This window comes from Aquila chrysaetos, chromosome 8, assembly GCF_900496995.4.
Source record: "Aquila chrysaetos chrysaetos chromosome 8, bAquChr1.4, whole genome shotgun sequence".
Taxonomy (NCBI): domain Eukaryota; kingdom Metazoa; phylum Chordata; class Aves; order Accipitriformes; family Accipitridae; genus Aquila; species Aquila chrysaetos.
The window spans coordinates 43,197,743-43,224,816 of NC_044011.1; the positions used below are offsets into that span (position 1 = coordinate 43,197,743).

The following is a 27,074-nucleotide window of genomic DNA, read 5'->3' on the forward strand; positions in this document are numbered from 1 at the left end:
GATCGAAATTGCAAAGTGGATGACGAGCAATGTGCAGGCCTGTTTCTTTTTTTTAATCCTTTTTCTCTGTAATGAAAAAGGAAGTAATCATAGAAATAACAGCTTTTCTCTTAAGTCTTCTGTTTTGCATCAGTATGAATTTAGTGCTTTGAGATCCTTGCCTGTAAAGTGTGAGAAAACAGTGAAGTTATTTTTCATTGGTTGTTTTATTTATTATCGCTATTTTTTTTTTTCCTGTGTAAAAAAATAAATGCACTGTAGCACAGCACTAGGAAGCATCTTGTACTGGGCCCCAGGGGACGGACTAGAGCCAGGGATGACTCAATAGGTCATCTCTTTTTCTAATTTCTCTAATTTTGTCTTTCCTTTAATTATACTGTGAGCCTTTGAAATTTTCCAATGTGTACACGGCCATGTGTAACATAGACTGTACAAACGGTATAGCTATTAGCATTTGAAAATCTTACACAATTTTTTTCTCTCTCTCCCCCCCCCCTTTTTTTTTTAAATAAAAAAAAAGCCCAACTCTTGTACTGATTTGCTGCTTTATGTGGTATGCTATTGGGCTGATGAATTGCATAATAGCTTAGCGTACTACCAGGAGAGCGAAGCATGTGTTATAAATGCCGTGATCATGTGTATCTGCAATAACATGGCACCCCACTGCATTCGTTTCTGTACCTATCGATGAGCAACACCGGACGTTTTTGTTAATCGTGTAATTGGAGAGCTTTTGCGTGCCCAGTCCTATCGCAGCATTTATAACAATGAAGGTTGAAGCCAGTCTGTTAATTTTGTCAGACTTCAGAGCTAAGCGAGCGATGCTGCTAGATACAGGAGCTGGATGGGGGACATAAGAAGATTACTCATGTGCTGGATGAAATGCTAGCGGTGTTTCAGTAGGTGACGCTCTTCCCTCTGAGTTTTCTCCGTCTCAGGCTCCTTGGCAGGGTCCTAGGGGCACTGTGCTGTCCTGGGTGCGTGTGTTCTGGTGGGGAGTGCAGTTAAGGTCCTGATCGGTTCCCCTGGCTCTCCCCGAAACACTTGAAGAGTGCTAACTAAGCCCTGCTTGAGCTACCTCTTCAGCATCCCCCCTTCATCTTTCTCTGAATCCCAAAGAGAAACAAGTCAAATATTCTGATCACTTGTCTTATTTAATAAAAATATATAGTATTTTGGATCTTTGCAGTAGTTACTCTGTTCTCCCTCTAGGATGTTTACAGGTGGTTTTATTTATTTGATTGCGCTGCAACATCCAGGCACAGAAGGGTGAGTTAAGGATGTTATTTCAAGTCCCGTTTCACCTAAGTCTATGTGTTTGTCACTACTGCACTGATTGGCATGGTTCTAGAGGAGCATAGATCTAAGTATGGAATACAGAGTTCCCTGCTCTTTGCTGTTTGTCAAACATTAAAGGGTACTTTAATGTGGGTTGTGCAGCCTCCAATATTTGCAGTGAAATGGCTTTACAGGGTTAGTATTTGTCTAAAGAAAAAAACCATGTCAAATGTATGGCATACAAACAGATCTTTTGGTTCTTGCTGTAGAATTGGTGATTCCAGTTCTAGATGGCACTGCTGGGGTTAATGGAGATTTCCTTATGGAGCTGTTCTCAGAAAGACACATGATTTCTTTCTGTACCAGGAAGGGCAGTAGTACAGGGACAGAATGCTGTCAGCAGGAGAAGCCCACTCTGACTGTTAGGAAGGGGACTTGCTCTCGCCTGTTTTTAGACCACCCGTTCATTTCGTGCTGTTAGATTGCACAAAATAACGTAGCGCGTTTTATTGGGGAACTCTGGCCATCTCTGAGTCTCGGTGCAAGCTTGTTTTGGCACAAGGCAACGTGCTGATCTCTAATACGATGTCATGCGTTTTTGCAGTACGCCACCTAATTCTGCCCAAAATGATCTCATCACCATCTGGTGTCGTATCACAGCATAGCTGCATACCGTGGAGTCATTAGGTGGTCACAGTACGCTGCAGTAAAGCAGAATGCTGATGTATAACCATCATAGCTTTATGACATCAAAAGTTAACTGTATTGTATCATGATGCAAGGTCCTGATGTACTAGTGCAGCATCATACTGTTCTGGTACAACATTCTGGTATCAGAAATGATACTGCAGTCCCCTACTATGTTGTTACTGTCATATGACAGCATACGTTTGTCTCATCACAGGGCCTAGTATCTTGGTTTAATAGGTCATCTTCATGTCACAGTGTAATATTTTAATACCGTCGTACACGTCTTCATGTTGTGACACGGTATTACGAGAGAGAACTTTTGCTTCCAGTCTTACATCACCGTTATCTCAGAGATCCTTAGGGACTGTAATGAGCCAGGCCCTGAGCTTTAAATTGCAGAAAGCTAGAAACTACAACAGCAGGGCAGGCAGGCTTTCCCTCCCCTCAAATCTTGGGTAGTGCTGCTTGCCGTTGGCGTTCTTCCTTGTTAGGAGTTGTGGGGAGCTCATAATCCAGCCTAGATGGATACTAATTTGGACCTTTTATTAAAAATGAGAATCAAATGACTGAAGAGTCTTGCAGGCACAAAAGCAAGTGGGTAGCTGACCTTAATGTCCCGTAAATGGGATACTGAACAAAACTCTGCTCATCCGATTTTCCTTCCTTTTGTGGTTCCTTCTGCATTGCTTATGCTGATTTGTTGACTGGAATGTTTCTGAGCCACAGAACCTGCTATATAGAACCTGCAGAGAAAATGAGGCCCAAAGGCTCTACCTAAAATAAATCTGTAATTCATTTTTTTGCTAGTGCCTGTGGGTGAGAAAAAAAACTCTCAATGTTCCAACACCCTACTTATCTGAAGGAAGGATCTATTATATAGTTGTGGGGGTGGGATGGGAACTAGGTAGGGTTACAGAACAGCAGAGCTAAAATTAGTTGTTTGATGTCAGGGAGCAGCGAAGATTAACATTAGACAGTTTCAGTTATGCATGCTGTAGGGCTGCGACTTCAGGAGTTCTTTGTATCTAGACCAGGCTAATGACACCTGCCCTTTTAATTGATTTGTCAGTGTCTCAGGGCCACCAGTATGTAGGAGGGGAGGGAGGGGGGTTCATAAGTTATCACACTAGTCCTACATAGCTCTGTCCTTGTAGTCTAGTCTTGCAACTTCTTTGAAGTCTAAAATAACAGGTTAGTGAAAAAGGGACAGAAGGGATGCGTTCTGCCCTCAGTTGTAGAGAATTAGCACTTGCTGTAATACAGAAAGGTGACAAATGTGGGTGTTTGGGATTCTTGCCTCCTTAATTACATAGTGAAACAATGAAGCCATTTCAATAGTTTTCAATTTTATATAGATACTGCAGAGACTTAAAGAGCTAATGTGTGCAGTGAAAATGAATTTTGTTCTAATGCACTGCAAATGAAAGATAAGTTTCCAAATCAATTATTCCTCAATGTTTTGGAAAAGGCTAGCAAAGTAGTTCTGTTGAAGTTACATAATTGTGCTGTTGTGCATATCGTGCTGTTCGACCTTCCTGTTACAGGTTAAAATGTTACATTTCAGTGTTCTTTTCTTCTCTGTCTTCATCGATTCTTCTGCGTCTACCTCTTTCTTCTTTGTGCTTTTTATTCAAAAGGAGGAAATAGGTGCTGATAATCCTCCGCTAAAAACCATCAAAGATGACCCACATACATATAAATATGGTTCTAACATTTTAGAAGGAAGAGGCTTTCACTCCTTAAAAATTCTGCAAATGGATCTTACGAATCAGAATGTTCCCATTTGCTGTCGATGCGGTAGGAAGAGGAAACCGTATTAATAGGTCGCTCGTCTCTCCCTGCATCCAGAATATTCTGAACGTTTTGACTGAACCTCTGTCCATAAAGTACAGTTTCTAACCTTTCTCTTTGAACAGGAAGAAACGTTATGGTGTTGAGTAAGATGACCTGAAGAACAACTTTGAGCAGTATTGGTAGATTTATTTTGTAAATGGTTTCATAGTACAACAAAGTGGTTAGTAGCAGGTTCTGTGCTAATTTATCTGAGCTTTTCAGTAGTGGGAAGTGATAGTAAGCAGTTAGGAGCCTAACCCAAGTGCACTAATGTCAAGGAAAAATCTTGCATGCAGTTCGCTTGGCCACACAGTACTTGTAGTCACTAACTGAGCCAGAAATAGAACCAAGATCAGCTCATTACCAGTTTTTGTCCTGGACTGCACACTGCCACACTGAATTAATACCTTCAGTGGTAATATGGTATAAAGTACAAGTGAAGTGACTATTTTAGTAACAAAAAAAAAAAAACAACAAAAAAAAACCAACCCCAGACCAAAAAAACCCAAAAATTACATTGGAAGGAGACTATTTGAAGAAAAACTGACTGAGTCATTATGAAGCCCTTGATCTGAGATTTGGTTTGCTGTAGCTCTGTGTGATGATAGACTGGCACAAGTACCCCTTTGTGTTTTTTGTTTGTTACGTGGTATGTTTCTGGCATCAATTTTTGATTTAAAGTTGGGTAAACGTCCATCATTTTATTATCTAATATATATATATATGTGCTTATTGAAACCCCTCTGAGGGCAACTAGACAGAAGAGTTCTTTGACTTGCACCATGAAGATGCTGCGCTTTGCAGAGTTTGCTGCCAACCCCCAGAATCTCTCCTTCAGATCTCTCCTTGGGCTGCCAGTTATTTTGGCTAATTGAATCCTAATCATTTGTTTTGCTCTAAAATTGCCTTTCCTGCTTATCAGATGGTAAAATCACCTTGCGCGCTCTCTCTCTCTCTCTCTCTCTCGTCCTTCAGCAGCCTCATAAATGTCAACTGAAGGGCAAACTGCTTGGAACCGTTCTGGAATTCTGCAGCCATTGCTTGCTCAGGGCCTTAAGATGAGATGAATGAGAAAGCAGTGAGGCTTCTCCAGAGATTCTTTTCCTCACATATGCAGGAGGAAAAAGCATGGAAGGAGCCAAATTCAGCCAAGAAGAGGCTGTAGATAAAATTAAGCAGATAGTGTTTTTCTCTCTCAAAGCCGAAGTGCGGAGCTGAGACCATTGTGTGCTGTTTAACTGCTCGGTCCCTTCAAATGAGAAGCGAGGTTCTGGCTGTTGGAGCTGGAATTCATAAGAGGCCAGTTTTATACCTGGATCTGTCGTTGACCAGTCGGATCATGATCTTGCCTCTGCTCCAGTTTCCCTGTCGGCAAAATGAGGCACACCATTTGTCTCTTCCGTCCCCCCTTGTGCTCCCTCTCACTGAAGCAGTTTGATATTTACATGTGACAAGTGCTAGAAGGGGTATGTTGAATAGCGTTCCATAATTTGTAATCATATGATTTGCCCTGTGTATGTTCTGTTGAACTAAATGGAAACACTCGCATGCTTAAAATTTCTGCTTGATCAGGGCTGCTCTGCTCAGCAAGCGGGCATGCTCAAGGTCCGAAAGAGCCATCGAAGCTCTTGTGGCACATTCTGCAAGAATCGCTGTGTCCTGGTCAGGATCTCTTTTGCTTAATCATATTTGCCAACTGAAATTCCCCTTGGGAACAGGACTCTTCTTCGCTCTCTGTTCTAAACTAGTTAGTGGTATTCCTTTGGTTGATTAAGCAGCTTCTGTGTTTATGCATGAATCTTCTCTTGCGTGCCTCTGATTTCAGTCCTGGTTAGAAAGTGCATCTTAATGGCAGACTGTCATTACTATTATAACTGATACTTGCAATGAATGGCAACTGCTAATTTCAGTACTTTGAGTCTGGTGAAAGTAAATTATATAAATTGAGATATAATAGCAATAAAAGTATCCAAGTATAAAATACCTAAGTTCAGGAAATGGAGAGACCAAAACAAATGTTGCACATAAATCAGTAGCTTTTCCTTTTGTAACTTCTGTATGCTCTTGCAGAGCCATATGCTGAATACAAGATGGTGGAATGTCGTCTGAGCTTCTCCTTTACTAAAGTTTTCCGTTTGGCCAGCTTTAGGTCTGTACTGTTGATTATACTTTACATTTTCCAGTGGTTTATTCTCTGTAACCATTTTTCCTGGACAGAATGTTCTCTGTGGTCACAGCCAAGTGACGTGGGGATAGATGCTCTGGCTTTTTTTTCAACTAACACAAGAAGTAAAACGCTACCATTCTCATTTGACAATGTCACAGCTGCTCTATGCGTATGGCAAAGGAGCAGAGAAAGAGGAATTTGGGATTTTTTTTGGTGGGAGGGGGAGATATATATTTGGGGGATATATTTTGAATCATTTTCAAACCACTTGGAATACCAGGTTTGGAAGAATGTGGCTTGACCACACCTAATTTCAGGCCTTGGAACTGGAAGGAGGAAAATGGAGGAGAAAATTAGTTGAATGAAAAAGACTCGGTGGGGAAGAAGGAGGTATATATTCAGGAGTAGCAAGGATTTGGTAACAGAAAAAAAAAGGCCATATATGCACATAATATAAGACACCAAATTAGCAGGGCGCGGGGCAGGGAGGGAGGATGACTTGTATAACTTTAGTGTAAGAACAGCGCTCCCAAACCAGAATCGTTCCTTTAATGAAATACTAAGCAAGCAAGCCTGTGTTTAAATGACAGGAGGAAGAGATGGCAAGGTCTGAGGATTCCAGAGAAATCGTTTGGAAGGTCTCATCTCTTACTTGTGTAGCGATGACACATGAAGTGCTGTGAATTAAAGGGTTTGCACTGGAGACAGAGGCATTTTAGAAAGTTGGTGGAAAGTTAAAGCTATAATTTTGGTGTATTTCTGACCCTGTAGGAGTAGAAATAAAGCAGCTATAGAGGTCTGAAAGAAGTGCCCTCTGCTCATGAGGAGATTGGGTTGTGGCTGCGCAGGCCTCAAAACTGGAATATATTTGTTTCAGAGCTGTCAACTATTAAGAAATGGTGTACTCATGTGGTGGCCTTCAATCTGATGTACGTTTTAGGAGTGAGGTTTGGGAGGCGAACTGTTGCTTAGCTGTAGGCCATGAAAGAAGGTCTGTGTCTAGGGGCTGGAGCTTAGAGAATCAGAGCAAAATTCAGCAGCTGGTTCAAGGCAGTAAAATCACATCATTGCTTCAAATGCCCGTGTTATTATTTTTCCAACCTTTCCAACAGGAACAATAGGTTCCCCATTGATTCTTTCGAGTTTCTGTTTCAAAGACAGGTGATGGCACAACTGATTTTGGAAATGGATCTGTTTCTAAGGTTGTGTTGTTTAACAGTGAGAGAGGCCCTTAAAAGAAGGGCCTTGCTGTGCTAGGAGATTTTCATGCACACCTCCAGAGGCAGTTTGTGTCCTGAAGAGCTTACATCCTAAAAAGTCAAGATGGACAAAGGGTAGAAGAAAGGAAGTGGTATTAACCTTGGTTTGCAGATGAGGCACACAGAGATTAAAGGCGTTTTTACTTTTAACATGTTTATTAATAGAGGTGTACTAGAAAACTTCCCTACTGGAAGCTTGGCTTAGGTGAGCAAAAAATCATTCTTGTTGTTTAAAACAGTTCTTTAAAGAGAGCAAACTATATTGATGTAAGAGCTAGTGTCAGAAATGCAAACCGGCCAGCCATATCCCCTGCACTTCTCATAGGTGACTTGTCCAAAGTCACAAACTGAATCCATATAATTGCCCCAAAGCAACCTAAGTCTTGCTCGTATTTGGAAATGCTGTAATTGTCGTAAGGACAATTGTTCTTTCAAGGATCACAGCCCAGATTAAGAACTTCAGATGATTTAGGTATCGCTTTGCAGGATTTCCCACGTGGAACTCAAAATCACATGGATATGTTTCACTTGGAGGTTTTGGGAACAAAACCACAGCAAGTCACAACAATTCTTTAGATTGTAACGCTCAAACACCTGTAACACCAACCAAATGCAAACCTTTTGAAGAGTCTTGCATTGCTAGCAAACAGCAGTAACCAAGAAGTCCTTGGGCTGGGCTGCTGCTTATTAAGAAAATTATGGAAAGCAGAACTAGAGACAGAAAAAAACTTGATGGAATTGAGGCATTGATCCATGCTCCTGCCAATGTGGGACAGTTCCCTGCTTTGTCTTTATTAACGGTTACCTAATGCTGTTTACAAACATGGCAAGTGAATGGGTTTATACCACTTCTCTCATGCTCTTGACTGCAAGGATTTGACTTCAGCCTAGTTTTTTCCCTCAATATAATCCTATTGCTAGTTGTTATAAAACCTTTCAATAGGGCTTCTCTTTCTTTTTGGTTTTTATGTTCTTCAAATATTTGTTGACCACTTCACTTTGTTTACCCTTCAAGTTTCTTTTCATAAGTGAGCCTCATGAATATTGTGATGTTTTTGTTGCTTTCCTTTGAACTCTGTGTTCTATAAGAATATCTTTCTAGTTATATGGCACCCTTATAATAAAGTTCCTGGTAGAGATTAACTGATCATACAGAGCAAATATTTCATCAGCTTCTATGAGATATGATTGATCACACCATGCAAATCTGAATGACATTAGTCTTTCCTGCTCCTGTATCGTGTTGCAAGAACGGGTCTAATTTGCTTTGTGTTCACCCTGCGCACTGTTGAGCTGCGCTGCTTTCTTGCTTTCTCAATTCTTTTAATTGCTGGACATGACCTTCTATTTCCTCCATTAGCCTGTTTGGAGTAGGTACAAAATCAAGGACAAAGGGGTAGGGTAGCGTTCTTCATGCTTTGCCCGGAAGAGAATCAGTCACAGTCTCTTGTTTTTCTTGCGACACAGGTTTTTGTATGTGTGTTTATATACACTTCCAGTATGAGTCACATTGTTACCTTCTGCATTTTATAACCTCTCTGTAGAAGATGGCCTTTCAAAGAGTTTATATTTGGAAATACCCATGTGTTGAAGACAAATATTTCGCCTGTTGCTGGCTGTGCTGCCTGCTGTTCTGTCGGGGAAGTAGATGGTTTGTGTTGTGTCCGATGAGGTTTAGAGAAGTGTGCGTAGTCCCTCTAGCTGAGCAAGACGAAGAGTCGGTATGTCTGTAGCAATGACGAAGTAGTCAGAGAAGAGTGCTTTGTGGGAGTAAGGAAGTTGACTTTAGAGGTAATTGGGATGCTTAGGTCCACACTGACTGCTCTGCTCCTTTGTTGTCACAGAAGTACTCCCTGGTTGTTTTTATAGCGGGGAGTACAGGGATATTTAATAAAGCTCTGCTTAAGTGCCCCTGCAAAAATGTTTGGGATGCCAGGGATGTGCGACAACATGGAGAAGCTGTACCAAGGCAGCAGAACAGGTAGGTAAGAGCCGGAGAAGAGAGGAAGTCCTGAAATTTCATAGCTGTCATCAGTGAATGGAGCGAGGAGCAGCCAGGGTTAACCGAGCTCTAGTGATGTGGGCTGCAGGGCATTCTTAAAGAGACAGTGGGTGCTTTTCTTTCTAGTGGGCAGCAGCCAGTTCAGATGCCAGAGCTGGGCAGCAAGTTGCAAAGAAGGCTTTGTTTCAGCCATGCCAAGCCGTTATCAGAGTGGGGAATCTTTTTGTCAACTACTTTTGAGAGCATAAAATGCATCGGAGCAGTAAGATTCCTGAATGGTTTAATGATCTCTCCCCCAGCAGAATTGCTTCTGTCCGCAGCTTAAATGGTGGTTTCAGAATCGGAGAGCAGAGGAGCAGGGAAGACACGCAGCTGCGCCCCGGGAAATGCGATGTGGTAACAGGTGGCGATGCAATCATTTAGCTCGTCCTTTTTCATCTCCCAGGCAGGCAGGAGGACTCCTTCCTGTGGATGCAGGTTCCTTTGTGTTTGTGCGTGTGTTGTGAGGTCAGGCAGTTCCTCAGGAAAAAGGATGCCCTGACGCAGTGCAGGGCTGGGACGGAGATACGGAGGGTTTGACTGAGAAATCTAAGTCGGGGTGGAAGGGATGGGGGTGTGGGGAGAGACGCCAAGCAAGACTCTTACAGAGCAACGTTCTGTCTTCTTGGGAGTGGGGGCTGGACTGAGTAGCTGTTTAGTGTTGTTACGTGAGTTTCTGGGTGAGCCCAGCGGAAGGTTACAGAAATCTGAGACCATCCTGGAAGAAAGGGTCAAGCAAGGTTAAGAAAGTCAATCGGTGAGAGTGGGGATGAATCCCATGTGTGTGAATGGGTGTTGGGATTGAAAATCAGAGGTGGCTCAGGAGGAGTCTGAAGGTAGAGATTGGGGTAGTGCTCTGGGGGAAGGCTTTGGGAGGCTGATTTTGGTTGGGAGAAACAGATTGGAACAGCGTGGAGCAATGGAGAAGCTGGCATAACTGTAACTGAATTATACGACGTAGAAGCACACACTGCGCCAGCCAGTGCTGAAGAAAGAGATTGGAGCCTATTAGTGCCCTTTTCCTCTTCCTTCTCTTCATAAACGTACTCACGGGTCTGAGCTGTTCCGTGTGGAATAGGGAGCGGAGGAGCGATGGTGGTGGAGAGGATTGAAGGAGTGGGGCATGTCTGTACCAGGAGACCGGGTGTAGCCCAGCCCCTGGCACAGAACAGCCGACGTGCATTTTGCTCTCTCCAATGGCAGCTATTGAAGCTTTATCCAGATGTTAGGGAATTCTCTCTTTGTGCTGAGCTTGCGTAGGAACAGCATATATGAGCATTGCTGCCCAGTTACTGGGAGCAGGGGGGGATGTGGCTTTCTCATATTTGGAGTGGTATCCAAAGAACGTGATTTGTTTGGGTTGGGTTTGAGGTGAAATTTTGCTGCTGCTTGTCCCCTGGTGGCTACTGTCACAATGGAACTGAAAGTACAATGGCATGATATTTAACTCTGCTCTGAAGGGATAAGCAAAGAAGGATACATAGATAATGGAGGCAGTACTCTAATGATTCCATAGGGACCTGTAATTAATGGGTGATCTCCTATTTCTGTTGTTATTTTTCTTTGTGTGTATGATAGTCTTCCCCTGGTCAACCTGTTGTTTTGCTTTTTTCTCTTCATCCTCTCTTAACCTGGGCACTGATCTTGCAGCTGGGATGCACTCAGACCCTGGTGGTCTAAGGTGGCTCCCTTGATTGCAGTAGGATTTGAAATCAGTGCGGCCTCTCGTCTTCATGCCTTTCACTGCACGGTTGAAGTCTTGCACCATGAGCTCCTCAGGGTGAGGGCCCTTTTTGTATGCAAGCTGCCCAGCTCTCAGCACGGTGCTATAAACAAATAAATACGGGAGTTACTTTTATTAGTGCTCGATCTCAGAGACATCTGTTAGTGTTATTGATGTGCTTGTTAATCTTCATTTTCAAGTACACCGACTGTTGTATAAATTATATGTCAGTGGAGCGCAAGTGCTTCTGGGGTGAAATATGCACCAGCTTATCATCAGTGCGCTACAACAGAACATATAATGGTTTCAGAGGAAAAAAGAGATGGATTTAGTAGCGAGTGGAAGTTGGCAGGGGACTTAAGGATATGTAAGTGTCTTTGTAATATATGATTAGAAATTCAAGACAGAGAATTTGTGGGAGGGGAGCTCAGCCAGCCTTTTCTACTGCATCATCCCGAACTGGTGGTTTCCAGGCCGGAGCTATTACCTGTCCATGATCTGTGATGCATTTGCTTTGTGCTCTCCATTTATCCTGACCGGGATGCAATGCCTACCCATGTTGGGATGTGATTCTGTCAGTCTCAACCTGCAGGGCAGAGCTGGGCCTACACAGCAAAATTGACTGGTTGCCCTTGTGCTGTCCTTCCTCATCATTTTCGGAGATCACATTGAATTAAAGAGGGCTAAAACTGTGTTAAATATCCTCATGGATAATACTGTTTATGAAAGTCATAGCTGTAGTTACTGTAGGGATCTTGGGCAGTTCCACACGTGATGGCAGTTGTTGCTGAAGAAACTGTCTAGATAAAGATACTGGCCATGCTAAAAATGCTTGTCCTGTGCGATGTAGGCTCCAGCTCCCACTCCAACACTTCGCTTGTTGATGCTGAGCCTAACTCCCTGCAGCTTCTTTCCTAACATCATTTCACCTTTCCTGCTTTTGGCTTTCCATGTGCTGATTGTTTGAGCATGGTGTTGAGGACAACAGGTAGGGCTCTGTTTCCTAGGTGAGGTGGGATCTGCTACTTGTGAATGTCTTTAATTCTGTGTGGTTCCTTTTGTGCAATTAAGGAGAGCTAATTAGCTCCTTTTAGTGCAGTCTCCTTGCAGAGGTAGCTGACCTCTTGTTAATCCTGGATTAAGTTCTTACTAAGAACTGGCTCTTTGTGTGTCCCAGTTAAGACGTTGACACTTTGTTCTCTCTCTCTCTCCTTGTTCTCCTCCTCCCCCTCTTCCTCCCCATGCCTTTGAGCACATGATTGCCTGCCTCCTCCATCCCCCACTACTGTAGGAATCCATGCGCTCTTAGCAGCCACTGTGTCTTGCTTCATGAAAATGCCATTGTCGGTTCAGTGTACTCTAAAAAGATTTTTGCTTGATCTTGTACCTGTCTAGGAGCCCATTTTCTGCAAGGGAGAAGGAAGAGTTTTGGCAATGCTCCTTATTGCTTAATAGGGTGGGAATACTGTGGGGTTTGAAGAGTAGCACCAATTTTACATGCTGGAGCCTGGAAGAATGTTCCGTGCTCTGAGCAGGAGCTAGCAAACAGGACCGCATGTCCTAGTCAGAGAACTCACCCCGTACCATGCTGTGCATTCAAAAGCAGAGTCCATACATTCATAGTTAAAGAGGGTGTCTGGGAGAAAAGCAGCTTCTGTGTTCCAACAGTGGTATGAGCAAAAAAATTAAATGTGCAAAATATTCATTACCACCCAGATGCGTCGGTTACCCACTAATGTTAATCCTACTTGCAGATCTTGAGGTTGTAGCACTACACTGAGTTTTCCCTGAGGACACGCTTCCTTGACATTTCTGTTAGCTCTTTTTGAAGACAAGGCCAGAAGTACTATGAGGGTGTAAGCGTCCCCTGGTTCTGTTCTGAACTCAGCAGAAAAGTAGAGATGTTGGGGAATAACCGTCTCAATAGCTTTAAGTTTTCAAAATAGATCGTATTAAAAGCGGGCAAAGAATTATTGGGGAAGGGGAAATGAGAAAGAAACGTTACGTGTTCTCAAATCCAGGTGCTCGTTGTTCCCAGACATTTTGCAGACAGACTTTTAAAGGCTGCTGTTTGTTTCCGTATTGCTGGTGTGGCTTACAGGGAGGGTAAGATTGCTCTAGCTGGATATAGAGTTTATCTCAAACCCCCTCGTTGCTCTGTAGGCCTGGATGTTCAGGCACCGGACTGTCTCCCATGTATGTATCCTCAGCCCCGGGCTTTAATTACTTGGACAGTGCATCATTTCCTCTCACCTGAGAGATGCAATATGTATGAACCTGCTTGTGTTACAGCTGGGTCTGAGACAGTAGAGCAGAAACCAGCCCTGCCATTCAGTCCAGCAGGCAGTAAAGGTACAGCTCATGCTGTCTGCATGAACACTGAAGAACCTGCCACAGATAGGCATGCTCTGAATTAGAGCATCCTTGGAGGGAGCGCTCCCAATGTATGACTTTTCACCTTTCTCTAGGGCTTGGTAGTCCTACTTGTCCCACAGTATTTGGGCTGTGGTGTGTGACCATGTCATGCCATGAATAGCTCAGCAGTCAAGCCCTCCTAAAGCTGTCCTTTGCACATGAAATAATGCCCTAGCGCTTGTCTTGATTCTTTAACACCAGTACCAGGGCAAGGGCTGAGAGACATACGTGCAAGTAAACCCAGGCGACATAAAATGGGTTCTGCAGCTCTTGAACAAAACAGGAACCGGTAGCTTTAGGTTCAGAAGAGCTTCCTTAAAAGGCCCCTGAAGATCCTGTTCTCAGTGCAGTATTATCGAAGTATTATCACCATGAAATAAGCTGTCTTCATAGTGACACGAATGGTGCTGCAAAGACCCAGAAACGTACAAGAGTATTTGTCCTTCCGAGAGTTCTGGATTGAATTTTGCAGATCTGATAAAGTTTGTAAAGCATTTGAGGTGTCGCGTGATTTTTCAAATTGCCCATAACTTTGCCTTTTGCACGCCATCCCAGATAAGCCTAAGAAGCTTTTCTCTCTAAGTAAGTCTTGCATTTTTACTACTGCTCTTACAGAGCTTTTGAATGCAGAACTTCGTTTGATTCATCTTCTCTCCTGACTGTCTGAAGAGTGGGTAGGTCTTAAACTCCTGTATTGAATCTATCCTACCACTTCGTGACCTGCTCTTTGAGCCTTTGTGTGTTTTCCATGGTTCCACATCTGAAGTAGCCGTTATACTGAATTTCATCAGAGCCTTTGGGTCAGTGTAGCTCTTGTGTGACTCTTGAAAAATGGTATCTTGTTCAAACCTTAACAGTCATTCAGAAAAAACGTGCTAAAATTTGTAGAGGCTGAGAATCACACTTCCAACCATTTTCATACATCTTTGAAAGCCATGAGAAAAAAAAAAAAAAAACACTGAAAGATTCATAGACTGTAAAATGAAATGGGACCATTCAGATATCTCTCCTAAGTCATGTCGAATGCAAGGTATAAGGCTTGCCTGAATTGATTCTGGCTTGAGGTACAGAACAGTATTTAGGAAAACACAAAACCTTGCGTAATGTTGTTTGCCACAGATGGATAATCGAGCCTGGAATTAGTTACAGTGGTTAGTTTTGTTTATTTCCAAAAATACATCTCTCTAGTCAGAATTTGTCTAGCTTCAGCTTTCAGCACTTGGTACTGTTGCACTTTCATCTGTTACGCAGTATTTATCAGACTTGTGTTCCAGGTGATCGTTTAAAGCTTGTCATTTCCGAGACCTCCAGTCTGCGTTGAATGGATTCACTGCTACTGCCTGTATTGTTCGTTGCTCTTATCTGAACCCTGTCCAGTTTATCCACATTGTTCACCTGTTGAAACTAGATACAGTCCTAGATGTAGTGCTTCAGTGGGAATTATACCGTCCTTGGATATGGAGGTACCGTTGCATTGGACACAGGGAATAGGAAAGTTCGTATGTTACATGCCGTTTTCTTTAAACGTGTTTGTAAATTGACCAATTCACAAACTTTTGTAAGCATGTGAAACTTGTAATGGTCACGTATGAAAATGAAAAGTCAAGGTGCAAGTTATAGCGGCTCTGCTGATCTCCTTGGTTTTTCGGACGGGATAATGAGATTTTGTTGTGCTCTGGTTCGTGCTTAGGTTTGTATTGGAGAAATACTTTAATGTTTTTGGTGAGGACCACAAGACTACTGCGTGTGGATTTCTCCAGTGGCAAAACACACCAGGTTTACCCATAAACACTGTGAAACATGGTCAAATGAATTGAAGACTAAAGTCTTGAGAAGAAGGCATTGCAAAATTGAGAGAGAGTTCTGTGTTGGCAGAAGGTCAGTGTGTGTGAGGACAAGATGGTGTGGGATTTGGCCCTAACTCTTCATTGCCAGTTGTTACTTAGCTTTACCAACTTCTCCTGTTGGAGACGGTGCGTTTCCACATAGGTAGAAAGCTCCATCCTTATGGGGACTTGCAGATCTAAAGCCTAAATTCAGATGTTACTGGGTGAAGTGACAAATACTGTTGTCAGCTCTTGTGATTGTGTTATCGATTCATTTTGTTTGGTCTTCTTTGTATATCGCCAACACTTGTGAATGTGTAACGATATGAGAAGCTTTCTCATTTTAACCAAAGTTTCTCCCATGACTGCAGAGAAAACCTCAAGAACACAACCTGAACAAATGTGTGCTAATGGAATTAGAGGAATAAAAACGGGGATTGCTTTTATGAAAGTAGATTTTGTGCGCCAAGTTAATGTTTGGAGTGAAAGTTGATGTGTTTTAGATGCTTGTGATGGCAGCACAGTAAACGGAGGAGGTGAAGAAGCTTGGTCACAAAAAAGGATGTCACAAAATTGACATCAAGCTGGGGGATCTCTTAATGGGGCAAAGCATTTGTTAAAATGGTGGCATATACACAGTGAACCCATGTGCATCTATGTGTGTTCTTTGAGTAATACGGAAAAATCGATGGCGCTGTCGTACTATCCAGAAAAAGACGTGTATGGTGGTAGCGTTTTCAATTTAAAATCACGTGCAGCATTTGAATTGCGTAGTGGCATGAGTCTGCTGGAACATTGATTTTTAAGAGCAGAGCACCTCCTGCTCCCACTGATTTTGATTACAGTGGAAGGATGGATAATCAGCCTTTTGGAAGGATGCTCTTTTGGGACGTTAGTACTGAAAGCTGACTGATTCTAAAGGGAAGAGAAAATGGTCAACCCCGTGTATGGAATGGGTAGAATGCAACAAAAGAAAGCAAAGGGCAGAGCGATGAGTATTTACATCATTCAATGCACAGCTCCTTCTGTTAACAGTGGGGAGCAGTAAGTCCCCGAGGGGCTCATTCGCAGCATCTAAATTTGGCTGTAGTCAGACTCCTGACTAAGGTACTCTAAATTATACTCTGGACTTGCTTGCCTGGCTCAGCTGATAACACAGGGAACTCTGAAAATAAACATCTAAGGTGGGCGATGTGAATGTAGACTGGAGGAGACTGGTGAGGAACAGAAGTGAGTGATATAAGGTGTAAATTTTTAAAGTACTGTAGCCACACCGGTGCAGGACCTTCTCTGGGTACTCTTTAAGGCTCGTCTATGCTGGAAAGTTATTTCACATTTAAAGCCCTAAAATAACCCAGAGTACTTTCACACGTGGTCACTAGTGCTTCAAATCGAGGGTGTGAGTACAGAAAGCTGTTCCAGATCAGTTCTACATGATTTCCTTGCACAGACAAGGTCTGGTTTCAATACTGGAAGGAGAAGTGCAAGCTAGTTGGTTGTTTTGCTCTCTTCTTTTTCATCCTTCAGCCTATGTAATTTATGTCGTGGAGGGACTGAAACCCTTCTCCTTATTCTGGCGTGAAGATGTCCATGAGCGGGTGTGTAGGGATACAGCGCTGTGTACTTCCCCCAAAGAAATGCCATGTACTAATGCTGCTGTAGAGTTGTAAACTTCGCTTGATAACATTTCTTTAAAAATCCCGGGCCAGTTTACACATGGATGGGCATGAAAAATGAAACCAACGTAGCTTCCTAGATGAAGTAAGCTAAATTGAGTTGAGGTCACCTTAATTCTAAATGAGTGTGTCCTCACAGTGTTTAATTCAGTTTAGATTATGCACGCTACCGGTTAATTAGGGTTTAATTTTCCTGACTGTTCTTGCATTGACAAGCTTACGGGTTTCAAAACTTTCTCCCACACGCGTGAATGGTCTAGTGTCTACACAGGGAAGACGAATGTTGACTTTTTTTTCAACCTGCAGGATCTTAACCTGGAGGCTTTGCCCAAACTTTACAAACAGCATCTAAAAGCGACAGGAATAATCCGGGGGGACCTCGGGGGGGGAAGGCAGGAGCTCCCCCTTTCCCCCCCGGCAGACACGAATCACGAAGGCGTTAAGGGGGTTGCGTTACGGAAAGCCGGCAGCCCACAGGCTGCCTGCCTGCGTGTGCGTGTGTGTGTGTGTGCGTGTGCGTGTGTGAAAGCGCGGGGGGGGGTGGGGTGGGGGAGAGGCGCGCGCAGACCTCGATCGTAATCACAAAGCGGGGGGGGGGGGGGGGGGGGCGGGAAGAGAGGCAGAGCCATGGCAGGAGCCCGAGCAGCATGCGAGGGAGCTGAGAGAGGGGGCTCTGGGGGCCCGTGAGGAGCCCCGAGCACCCCCGTGCTCCCTCTTTCCCCTCGGGGAGGGCTCGGAGATGGTGCGGGAGGTGAGCACCCTCCCACCTCACCGCCGGCCCACCCGCGCTCTCCCCCCACCACGCACAAGTGCATGAATGAATGAATTCCTAGCTGCTCCGCGCCGCGCTACGGTCCCTAATGGCTACCAGGTTAGTGCTGCTCTCCTGTTCCTTCTGCTGATGCCTCTCTTCCTCTCCCCTCGGGGTGTGTGTGTGTGTGTCCGCGTACGTGCCGTCTGCGGTCTCTGTAAGCGTGTGCACGCGTGTGCGTGGATGCGTGTGGAAGACGGAGGCGAAGGGCTGCGTGTGCTGTGCTCAGCGCAGGTCCGCCGAGCAAATCTACCGCCTGAGACATACGCTTTCGAGGCAGATTAAATCTGGAGTCCATGTTGGTTGCTGCTGCTGCTGCTCCTTTCTGTTTGGGGGACTTGAAAGCAGACAGCGTGACATCATGTTGCAGAGATGCTTCGTTTCTTTTCCCTTCCACGGGCTGATTCCTTTTTTCCTTATTCTCCCCCATGCACGCGCCCTGCCTCTCCTGCAGTGGAATTGCTAAAGCAGCCTTTTCGATTGTTTGAAACAACCGATGAGCAAATCTGATTGTTTTTTTTTTTTTCAGCTTTCGTTCCCCTCACCCCTCCTCCTTTTCCCTTTACGCCTACTGTCTCCCCCATCCCCCACCCCCGAAGGGGCACTTATTACTCTCATAACATCTGGGGCTATGGAGAGAGGCAGAAGGGGGTTGAAGTTGGATGAACTGGCGATGCGTCACAGGAGGGCAGCTGGAGCTGCTGCAGAAATATGGTGTATTTGTTTGCCCATGTGCTCCCTCGCTCCTAAAAGGGCTCGGAGCATGCACACTGATGTCTTGGTTCTGCTTTGCATTCCTCTCTGTGTTTATGTATTTGCAGTGATGGGGAGGGACAGAATTTGTTTTGGTCTGCTTTTTCAGGCTGTCCTCCAGAGTCTATACAGGTGGCTTTTTTTTTTTTTTTTTTTCTTTTTGGCAGGGGAGAGCAGTAGGAAGCGAGGGCTCGTTGCACTGTGTGTGTTTATAGGCAGTGAGAACCTGATGAATCCCCATTCGCTAAAAAATTGCTTTTTCTTAGATTACTGGTGACTAGCATTGTCCTGTCCATCACGGAAATCACTGATTCCGTAAAGAGGATATGTTCCTGTTGCCTTGCTCCATTAAGTCACATGCATCTGCAGGAGAACTCCTTCTGAAGCTGGTAGATTTAGGATGGAGCTTGTGATTTTGGCTCAGTAGGATGGAAGAGAATTTCAAGCTGAATCTCAGAGAGATACTTCACATCAGTGCAATAACTTTGGATGCCCAACATTCTGCCAAGGGAGGCCCCCAACTGCTTGTGCCACTGAAAACCAGAAACCTGGATAAGGCAAGCGAGAATATGTCATGTGGGGGAGCAAGCCCAAACCGGGTCCTCAGGACAAAGGACTGTGCGTGACTTTTGCACCGAGGGCGTCTGACTCTTCCCAGTATCGGCTGCAGCCCTTGACCCTCTCTATTTTTAACTTTCAGCTGGGCAGTGCTGCTGCATGGTTAGAGCAAAGGGGAGAGATTGCATGGAGGATATCAGGGTGAGGGGATGCGAAATTGTTGCGTCGTTGTTTTCAGAACGGTAAAGGGATGAAACGTGAAGGGGTGAGCAAAAGAAACTGATTTGATCCCAGCTTTGAAGATCATAGCGTCTTCCATTAACTTACAAAAGCTGATGAGCAGCAGGAGTGAGTGGGAAGATGTAAAGCTCGAGCTTTGTCTTCTACTCGTGGCATATACAATATCCCTCTCCACCCCTGCTTTGTCGCTGATAAGATATGGTGTGAGGCTTCATTAGACGTTTAATCTGTGGTTTATAAAACCCCTGCCACAGGATTAGAATGTGTTCAGGTGGACGGTACCTGTGCTGGGGACAAAGTCCTGGGATGCTCATAGCCTTGCTGAAGTTATAGCAGGAGATGGGCAGAAAGGAAGAGTGCTTGTGCTCTTCTTGACGTAATCTAAAAGTTGTACCACACTTACGTCCTCATCCAAAGATGAGCGTGGCTCTTACCGCTAGCTTTTTAGTTTTATATTGCATTTTTCTCAGTCTCCCTTGAAACAAGACACGTGGATTGATGTATGACAGCGACATTGCGTCTCCAAACCATGGAAAGATTTTGATGTTAGCTTGGAAATAACGAGGTTTAAAATAAGCGTGCTTGGATTTATTTTAATTTCATTTTTTATTCTTTGAGCTGTCAAGTTTTCAAACCTTTCTTCACATCAGGGGTGGCTTAACGGTGTTCATTATTATATTTATTTTTTAAGCAAAACTTGCGAGCTCTGTTCTGTGCCAAGATCCGGGCTCCGAGATTTTGAAGGCAGCATCAGGTATTGCAGTGCTTGCTTTTAATTACAAGATCCGTTGGCATTATGGTGGGGAGGAGAGGAAACAAAGCCCTTATCTGTTCCTCTTTGGGAAGTACAGCCGTAGACTGAGTGACCTGCAGGTGACCATGTTGGGGCTGTGTCTGAAACAGACATGCCGTCGACTTCTGAGGGATGTGAAATTCTTATTTTACATTATTTCCCCTTTATTGTTTCCCAGATTTCATTGTATTTTCCATCATACTTTGTTCCATGTGGTTTGTCTTCCTTTGGAGCAAATGGAATTATATTAATTTGTGAGTGATGGAAGGGTTTAGTGTATGATTTATAATACATGTGGGTTCTCTGCAGATTAACGATCCTCTCTAAATTACTGGACAGTATTATTAAGATCTGTCTTGTTCTATTTCGAAAACATTTTCCAACTTTTTCTTGAGATTTTTGCAATAACTCCAAGTAGGAAGGGAGTGGTGGAGGGATTGTTTCGAGCACAGCACAGTGGGAGTTTCTGTAAGATGTCAGACCGTTTGTCTATCAGAGTTGATAGTCTGTCTCTAGTGGTAACCGGTATCAGATGATTCAGAGAAAGACAATGACATCGTTAATAATACATTTGACCAACCTTGCAGTGCTGTAGATGGGCAGAAGGCGAATTCCCTCCTAATGCTTGCAGTGATTTGCTAATCCCCTGAAGCATAGTAATTGCATTAATTTAATGCTTTCTTTTTTGTCTTTTTTACGGGGAGATGCAATATAAGTATAGCGTTTTGTTATTGCTTGTAGAGCAATGGTAGGCCCGGGGAATTGCTGGAGGATATATGGAGGTTTTCGTTCTTGGATTATCAATTTGAAGTGAGTGTAGGTTGGTGATGATCAAAAGTTGTTACCATCTGCTTGCTGTTTGGTAGACTGCATAATGAGTTTCTGAATCTCATCTTTTTCCACTGATGTCAGACTGTATCACAGAAAAGTATCTTTGTGGGCGTCTAATTAACCCCCTTACTAGCTGTTTCTGAGGAGAATTAACTCTTTTTGTACTACAGCCGGGCTTGAGGTGCCTTCTTGACCTTGTAGCTTTTTCTGCTCTTTTCAAGACTTCATCAGTAGAGTTCTGTTTTATGCTTGAGATCTCCTTCGCTCTTGTTTAGGAAAGCATGTAAGCACAGGCTTGACTTTGTTTGCACAGCCCATAGACTTCAGACATACAGAGTTAAATATGTGCTTAAGTTCTTTGCTGGTTTGGGGACATAGCGCTCAGCACTTTCCAGAATTAAGCCCAACATTTGCAATGTGGTCGGTAACCCCAGTTTTGGGCCTTGAAGAGCTTACTATTAGGAAGTATGTGCTACGGACCGCAGGGAGATGTGAGCATCTTCAGCTCATCTTTACTCTTGTAAAGCAAGTTCTTTTGAGAACTGTCGCAGACTTGGAGGCTGCCGGTTAGCTTTCCAGATCCGGACTTTCTTGAGGAAGTCCAAGGGGGTTAGAAATATACTGCAGGAAATGGTGTCGATGATCTGTTTCTGCTGTCTGAGAAGCTGGTGATCACAACGAAGGTAGGGGGAGCACTGCGTGCCTGAAGCTGCCACTTGTTCAGATGAGCTGCCCTTGTTGTTACAAACCCTTTGGTACTCTTCGTAACACAGTGATTACTTCTGGCTAAATTCTAATTCACATCCTGCAACTGGCAGATTCAAATAGATTTGGGGTGTGTCTTCTTAATCGGTATGTATCGCTCACTACCTGAGGGGAGAACAACAAGCCCCTATTGTACAGTGCAGCCGCAGATGCTGCGACAGTGCTCTTCTGCAAGCTGTTGTGTCTGGAGGGTGGCTGCTGGCTATTTGGGCACGCGTGATTTGGGAAAGAACCATTGCAGGGTGCTTGTCTGAAGCCCAGGGATGGCTGTGTTGTAGTGGCAGGCAGCGTGATTTATTTCAGAAGATCTGGTAGGCTGGACAGACTTTCATGTCAATTCAGGACTGGTTGAATGTCATTCTTGCAGAATTTATTTAACAGACTTGAACAAAGTCAGGTTTCTTGCTGAATATTCCATTAGAACATTGCAAAGAGTCCTCAGGGTTCCTTTATAGCTGTGAGAATCCCAAGCTTAGCTTGTGGAGTACAGACTGTAGCCTTTCCCAAAAGCTACTCCTGGCTGAAGTCTCTATTCACCGGCTGGTCCAGATCTTTACAGGAAATACGCTGTTGGAGGAGGAAGTTTGGCCTTTTTGCGTCTTGCCTTGTGTCCTTGCTTTGCGGAGCGTCCAGGATAGGGCGTGACCAGGTAGCTTGTTCGTGCATTGCCAAATGTTCGTTCTTTTCCCACCACTTAAAGAAAAGCTCAGTTCTTCGCTACGCTGCTCCAGATATCGAGGCTTGTCCTGCATGTGACTGAACAGAGTTTGGCCTCTTCCTAGCCGTGTCTTACTTGCTCGTGGTGTTTTTACTGCAGCTCTAATCATAAGATGAGGTGTTTCTCTTAGGCACAGTATGAACGTAAACCAAGAAGATGTACTCTGCCTTCTGTGCTTTCATATACCCCGTGCAGAGGTTTCACCTAGGAGCAAGGGGCTGCTGCTTAGGTGGGCTTGTTTGTGTTCTGTCCCTGACTTAATCTGTTGCATCTACTAAAGGCTACACTGCAGGGGTATGTGAGGCCCTGAATGCGCTCTGGTCAATTAGGTCTGTAAAGCATTATTTATTACTATTATTTTTTTTCAAAGTGGGTCAAGCCGTTTTGGCATTTCAGGCGTTGATTCCTGGTTCAATTGCAGGCCTTGGTCACTATGGCAACTGCAGAAAGCGTTCGTCATGGCTGTGCCTTGGGTTGGATTCAAACTTCAGGGACTGAGCAGGAGCAGCGAGAGTGTTGAGGGGCTCAGGGCAGGGGGAGGCGAGTGGGACGGAGCTGCAGGGTTGTGGTTTTTGTGCCCATCCTCGCTGCGGTAAAGACGAAAGGCTGAATTAACAGGCTCTTCGTGCTCTTCGTTGTGTGCACACTCCTGGAGTCCTTCATGTGAGAAATATTCTGCATTGCCCAGTCATCAGATAGTATGAGGTGGATTCAGACCTCCTGAGTTTGATCAGCTCTCCGCCACTGACTTATGGGACAGCCTGAGAAGGTGCCCTTGAAGCTATCTTTTTTCCCCTATCTCTGCAAAGGCGGTAATCCATACATACCTGACACAAAATGTACGCGTGGATTTAGTTTTTTAAAGCATGCCAGAGATGCTAAGTGACTGGAAAACGAACATGGAGGCCAGAGTCTGCCTGAGGTTGTGCTTGGCAGAGCTGGCACCAAAACATATGGCTACGGTAGCGTGAACTGAGCCTGGACAGACGTATATACGCTAGCTTTAAGGCAGTTAGTGATGCTGCTGCTCCTGTGTAGCTGCGGCAGTGTGGGTTACTCAGCCATGACTGAAAAACCCACCTGAGGAGCTTTGTCAGACCATGGGTGATTAGCTTGAATTGGCCTCCATAGCTGCAGACTGCTTAGCTGTATCTGGGCTAGGTGTAAGCCAGTTTTGGAGCATGCCTGTGCTTAAGAGTGGAGAAAGCTGAGAATGTGTCCTCCATGCCTGTGTGTGAGTAAGTGTGTACTGGAGCTAGCATTAATGTATTTATTGCAGTCCACAAAAGACAAAATTTGTCTCATTTCTCATTTCACTACAATTTGAGTAAAAGAGTACTGAAGTTTTTAGCAGGTTTTGTCTGAGTTTCACATGCACGTGGTGCAGCTGTACCCTGGTTTTGAACTGGTTATTTTGTGCTTTACTTTAGAAGCAGTAAAAACGCAGTGCTCCTTCATAACTGTAACCTGAAAGCGAGCAGAACCTTGACTGAATTTGGCTTGGCCTTTATAGAGTTGCTTGAAGCTGAAACTCAAAGTGAAACTTGTGAGTATGAACTTGAACTGAAAATGAGAAGGAGGTTGTGCATGATAAACTCGGGTTTCGTAGAGCTGTAGAAGAAAAAGGAGTATGTCTGTTCAAACAGATGTAGTGCAGTGATATGTGACTCGGGAACATTGGCTTCAAATTCTTGCCTTGTATTTCTCGGGACCTCTCACATAAAGCAGTTTACGTTGAATCAAGCATGCTGGGGGCAAAATTTAGGAAATTTGGTGTAATGCCAGATAAGCAATAACACAGCATGAGCAATACAGCCTTAGAATTTAGAGTTCTTAACCATAGGAATGGCAATTCGAAACCATTTCCATCTCTGGAAGCATTGCTGATGAACTTCAAGTCTTAGTACCATTTGCACAGCACCTTCTGCACGTACACATAGTTGCTGATTGCAATTGGTACACTAGATGCAATTATGCTGGGTTGTTAAAAAAGTGTGTACATCTTGAGTTTAGCCGGGAGAATTAGCAGGAAGACAGAAAAGGTGAAATGCCCATTTTAACTGGATCAGCTGAAAGCCTGTGAAGAAACCTGGTACTTTTGTACATTTCAATAAGATGAAAGAACCCTGATAATTTTACTTCGTGATATACCAAAACTGTTGCAGGCAATGCTGCTGGGAGAATGGTCCAGATCATCTTTTGCTCAGTCTTTTGTTTTGTTTCAAATATGATTTGGAGGGATTAAAGCTTGAATATTGCTACAGTTGTGCTGTACGTGTAGTTAGTATTCAGTATTCCTGTGTCTTGACCAGGGAAAGGGAGGACATGGTATGCTGTTGGCGTATTTCACTGATGACGCATGCCATTGTCAGGTGTGAACTGTGAAGAAACAAGCCGAGGGGGGGAATTACTCTGCCGGTATTCGCGCTGGAGCTAACTCAGGGTTCAGGTGGCATTTGAACAAGCAGCTTTTTATAATTCTATATCTATATGACGCTCAGTCTAATAGGTAGAAACAGGTAACAGAGCGGAGTCTGTAATTTAATCCATCTTTCTTCCTATTTACAGAACATTTTGCAAACCCATTTTCTCTAGCCTGTTCATTATCTATGTGAACTTTCACACTTTATATTCTTGAAAATATCTTCTAAGGGTTTTCTGTGAAGTGCCGTGCTCCTGTTCTTGCCAATTGCAAGCTCCTTGTGTGTACGAGTGTGAAATTTGATTCTGTTAATGTTTGCATAAGCAACTTTGTTGCATGCTTTCTGCAAATTGTTTAGGGAAAGTGTCATCACTCCTGTGTTAACACAAGCGGTGAACAAATAGAGGATAATTTATGAGACCAGTTCATCTAGTACTAAACCAAACCAAACTAAAACTGGTAACCACTGGAGGAGTGTATTAAATTATCTACCTGTATCTGCTGACTAACGTTTGTAAAATGTTTTTGGCATCTTCAGACGTAAGAGGTAGATACGATTTTTATCTGAGAATTAATGAAACCTACAGCATGTATTCAACTTTTCTAGATTCTCAGAAAGGAAAGGATCCATTGTAACTACCTCACTGTACATCCCATTGTGAGAAGCAAACTTTGGTTTGCTATATATAATTGGGCTTAAATTATAGCCCTTAAGAGTTTGATTGCACTAGCTTCTTTAATTCAGTCCCTTACAGTTTTAATTCTCTCATCCTTTTTTCTGTTGCCTGCTCTTCTGTCGCTCAGACGTGGCCTGCTCTCTAATGCTCAGAAGATAACAGGGTACCATAACAACTCAGCATGGCAGAGTTAGCACAAAGTTCATCCTTGGATCAGCCCAGGTTCCGCCGTAACCTGCAGGCTGCCGAGTTGAACAGTACCAGCTGGAAAGGCCTCAGAGATGTTTGGGCCGGTCATAAATAGATTTGACTGCCGAAGGAAACGAGTTACGTAGGGAAAAATGGATGTAGCGTGTGGTATTTTGAAGAGTCTGGCAGGAAGAAGAGGCATCAAAAGAGAAGGAACAGTGCGGAAATCTGAGTTTTCCTGTTCTGTATAAATATGTAACTGGCTTTCTGATTTACGTGTTAGGGTATTTGCTGAAGATATCGGATGAGAAGTTCCTTTCCCCTAAATGTTTCATAATTTCCGTGAAACTACTCTGAAAGGTCTTGCTTTTCCCTGTTATGAGATGGGATTTTTTTTTTTTTTTTTTTTGTTAAGAATCATGAAAGCTTTTATATCGTAGCAAAACATTTTCATGCCCAACTCTAACTGGTGTGGGAAAGGATGATGTGATACAGGAAATCATGACTGCATTGTCTGTCATCATGACTCCCCTCCCAGTGCCCAATTGTTTTTTATGATCTTTAATGGAGTGTTTTCTAAAAGATAGGATTCCATTTTTGTGCATCCTGTTGAGAATAGTTACACCTGCTGAAATAAAAGAAAGGAGGGACAGAGTGGGACTATCGAGAACACACTGATGTCTCCCTCGTTCTTGAGTGCAAGTTTAAGTTTTCTAAGCTCAGATCATCATTTTAAACTCTCAGAGCCAACAGGAGAGAATGAGTTCATTCTCACAGGCATTCACCTGTGGTCAGATGAATTGAACAGTGGGTGGAGAAAGACACTGGCAGGCCGTTGCAGTTCCCTCTGCCACCGGTAAATGATAACTGTGTACAGCCTAATTTTACTGGGGACGTAAGTCCTAAGTATGGCATTGGGTGCATCGCTTCAGGAAGCCAGATTTGTCCGCTGTGCTAGCGGAGAAATCTGCGGGTAATGCTTCACCTCAAGGCATGCGTGCAGTTGCTTTCTGTTTGAGCTGAAGATTAACCCTGCTCTTTCTTTCTTTCTGCAGTACTGCCAGTAACTCAAACCGCAGCACGCCTGCCTGCTCCCCAATCCTGCGCAAACGCTCCCGGTCCCCGACACCGCAGGACTCCCAAGGAGACGCCATGGTGGAAAAAGGCTCAGACCACTCGTCAGATAAATCCCCTTCCACGCCGGAGCAGGGTGTACAGCGTAGCTGTTCCTCTCAGTCAGGCCGCAGTGGGGCCAAGAACTCCAAGGTGAGAAGCGAGCAAATGACTTTGGCCCAGATGTGCACGTGTCCCCAGTTCTGAACTCTCTCATGTGGTACACTGGCTTTGTCCTGTGCCTTTTTTCCTCTGGCTAACTTTCCTCCTTCTTCCCCCATCATACTTCTGAAAAT

The 27,074-nt window shown here is 44.0% G+C and overlaps 1 protein-coding gene across 26 annotated transcripts in view; it reads left to right on the forward strand.

The window, feature by feature from the left end:
* GRAMD1B (GRAM domain containing 1B) overlaps nt 1–27,074 on the forward strand; it is a 144,156-nt gene that overhangs the window by 77,501 nt on the left and 39,581 nt on the right. For 20 of the 26 annotated variants that reach the window (XR_005933052.1, XM_030023663.2, XM_030023654.1 and 17 more), the window contains one exon: nt 26,721–26,931. Coding sequence is in view for 24 of the 26 variants with exons in the window: in XM_030023663.2 (XP_029879523.1) it covers nt 26,721–26,931 (211 nt within the window). In the remaining 2 variants the exon portion in view is untranslated. The other 6 variants (XM_030023661.2, XM_030023656.2, XM_030023655.1 and 3 more) reach the window with 6 other exon arrangements.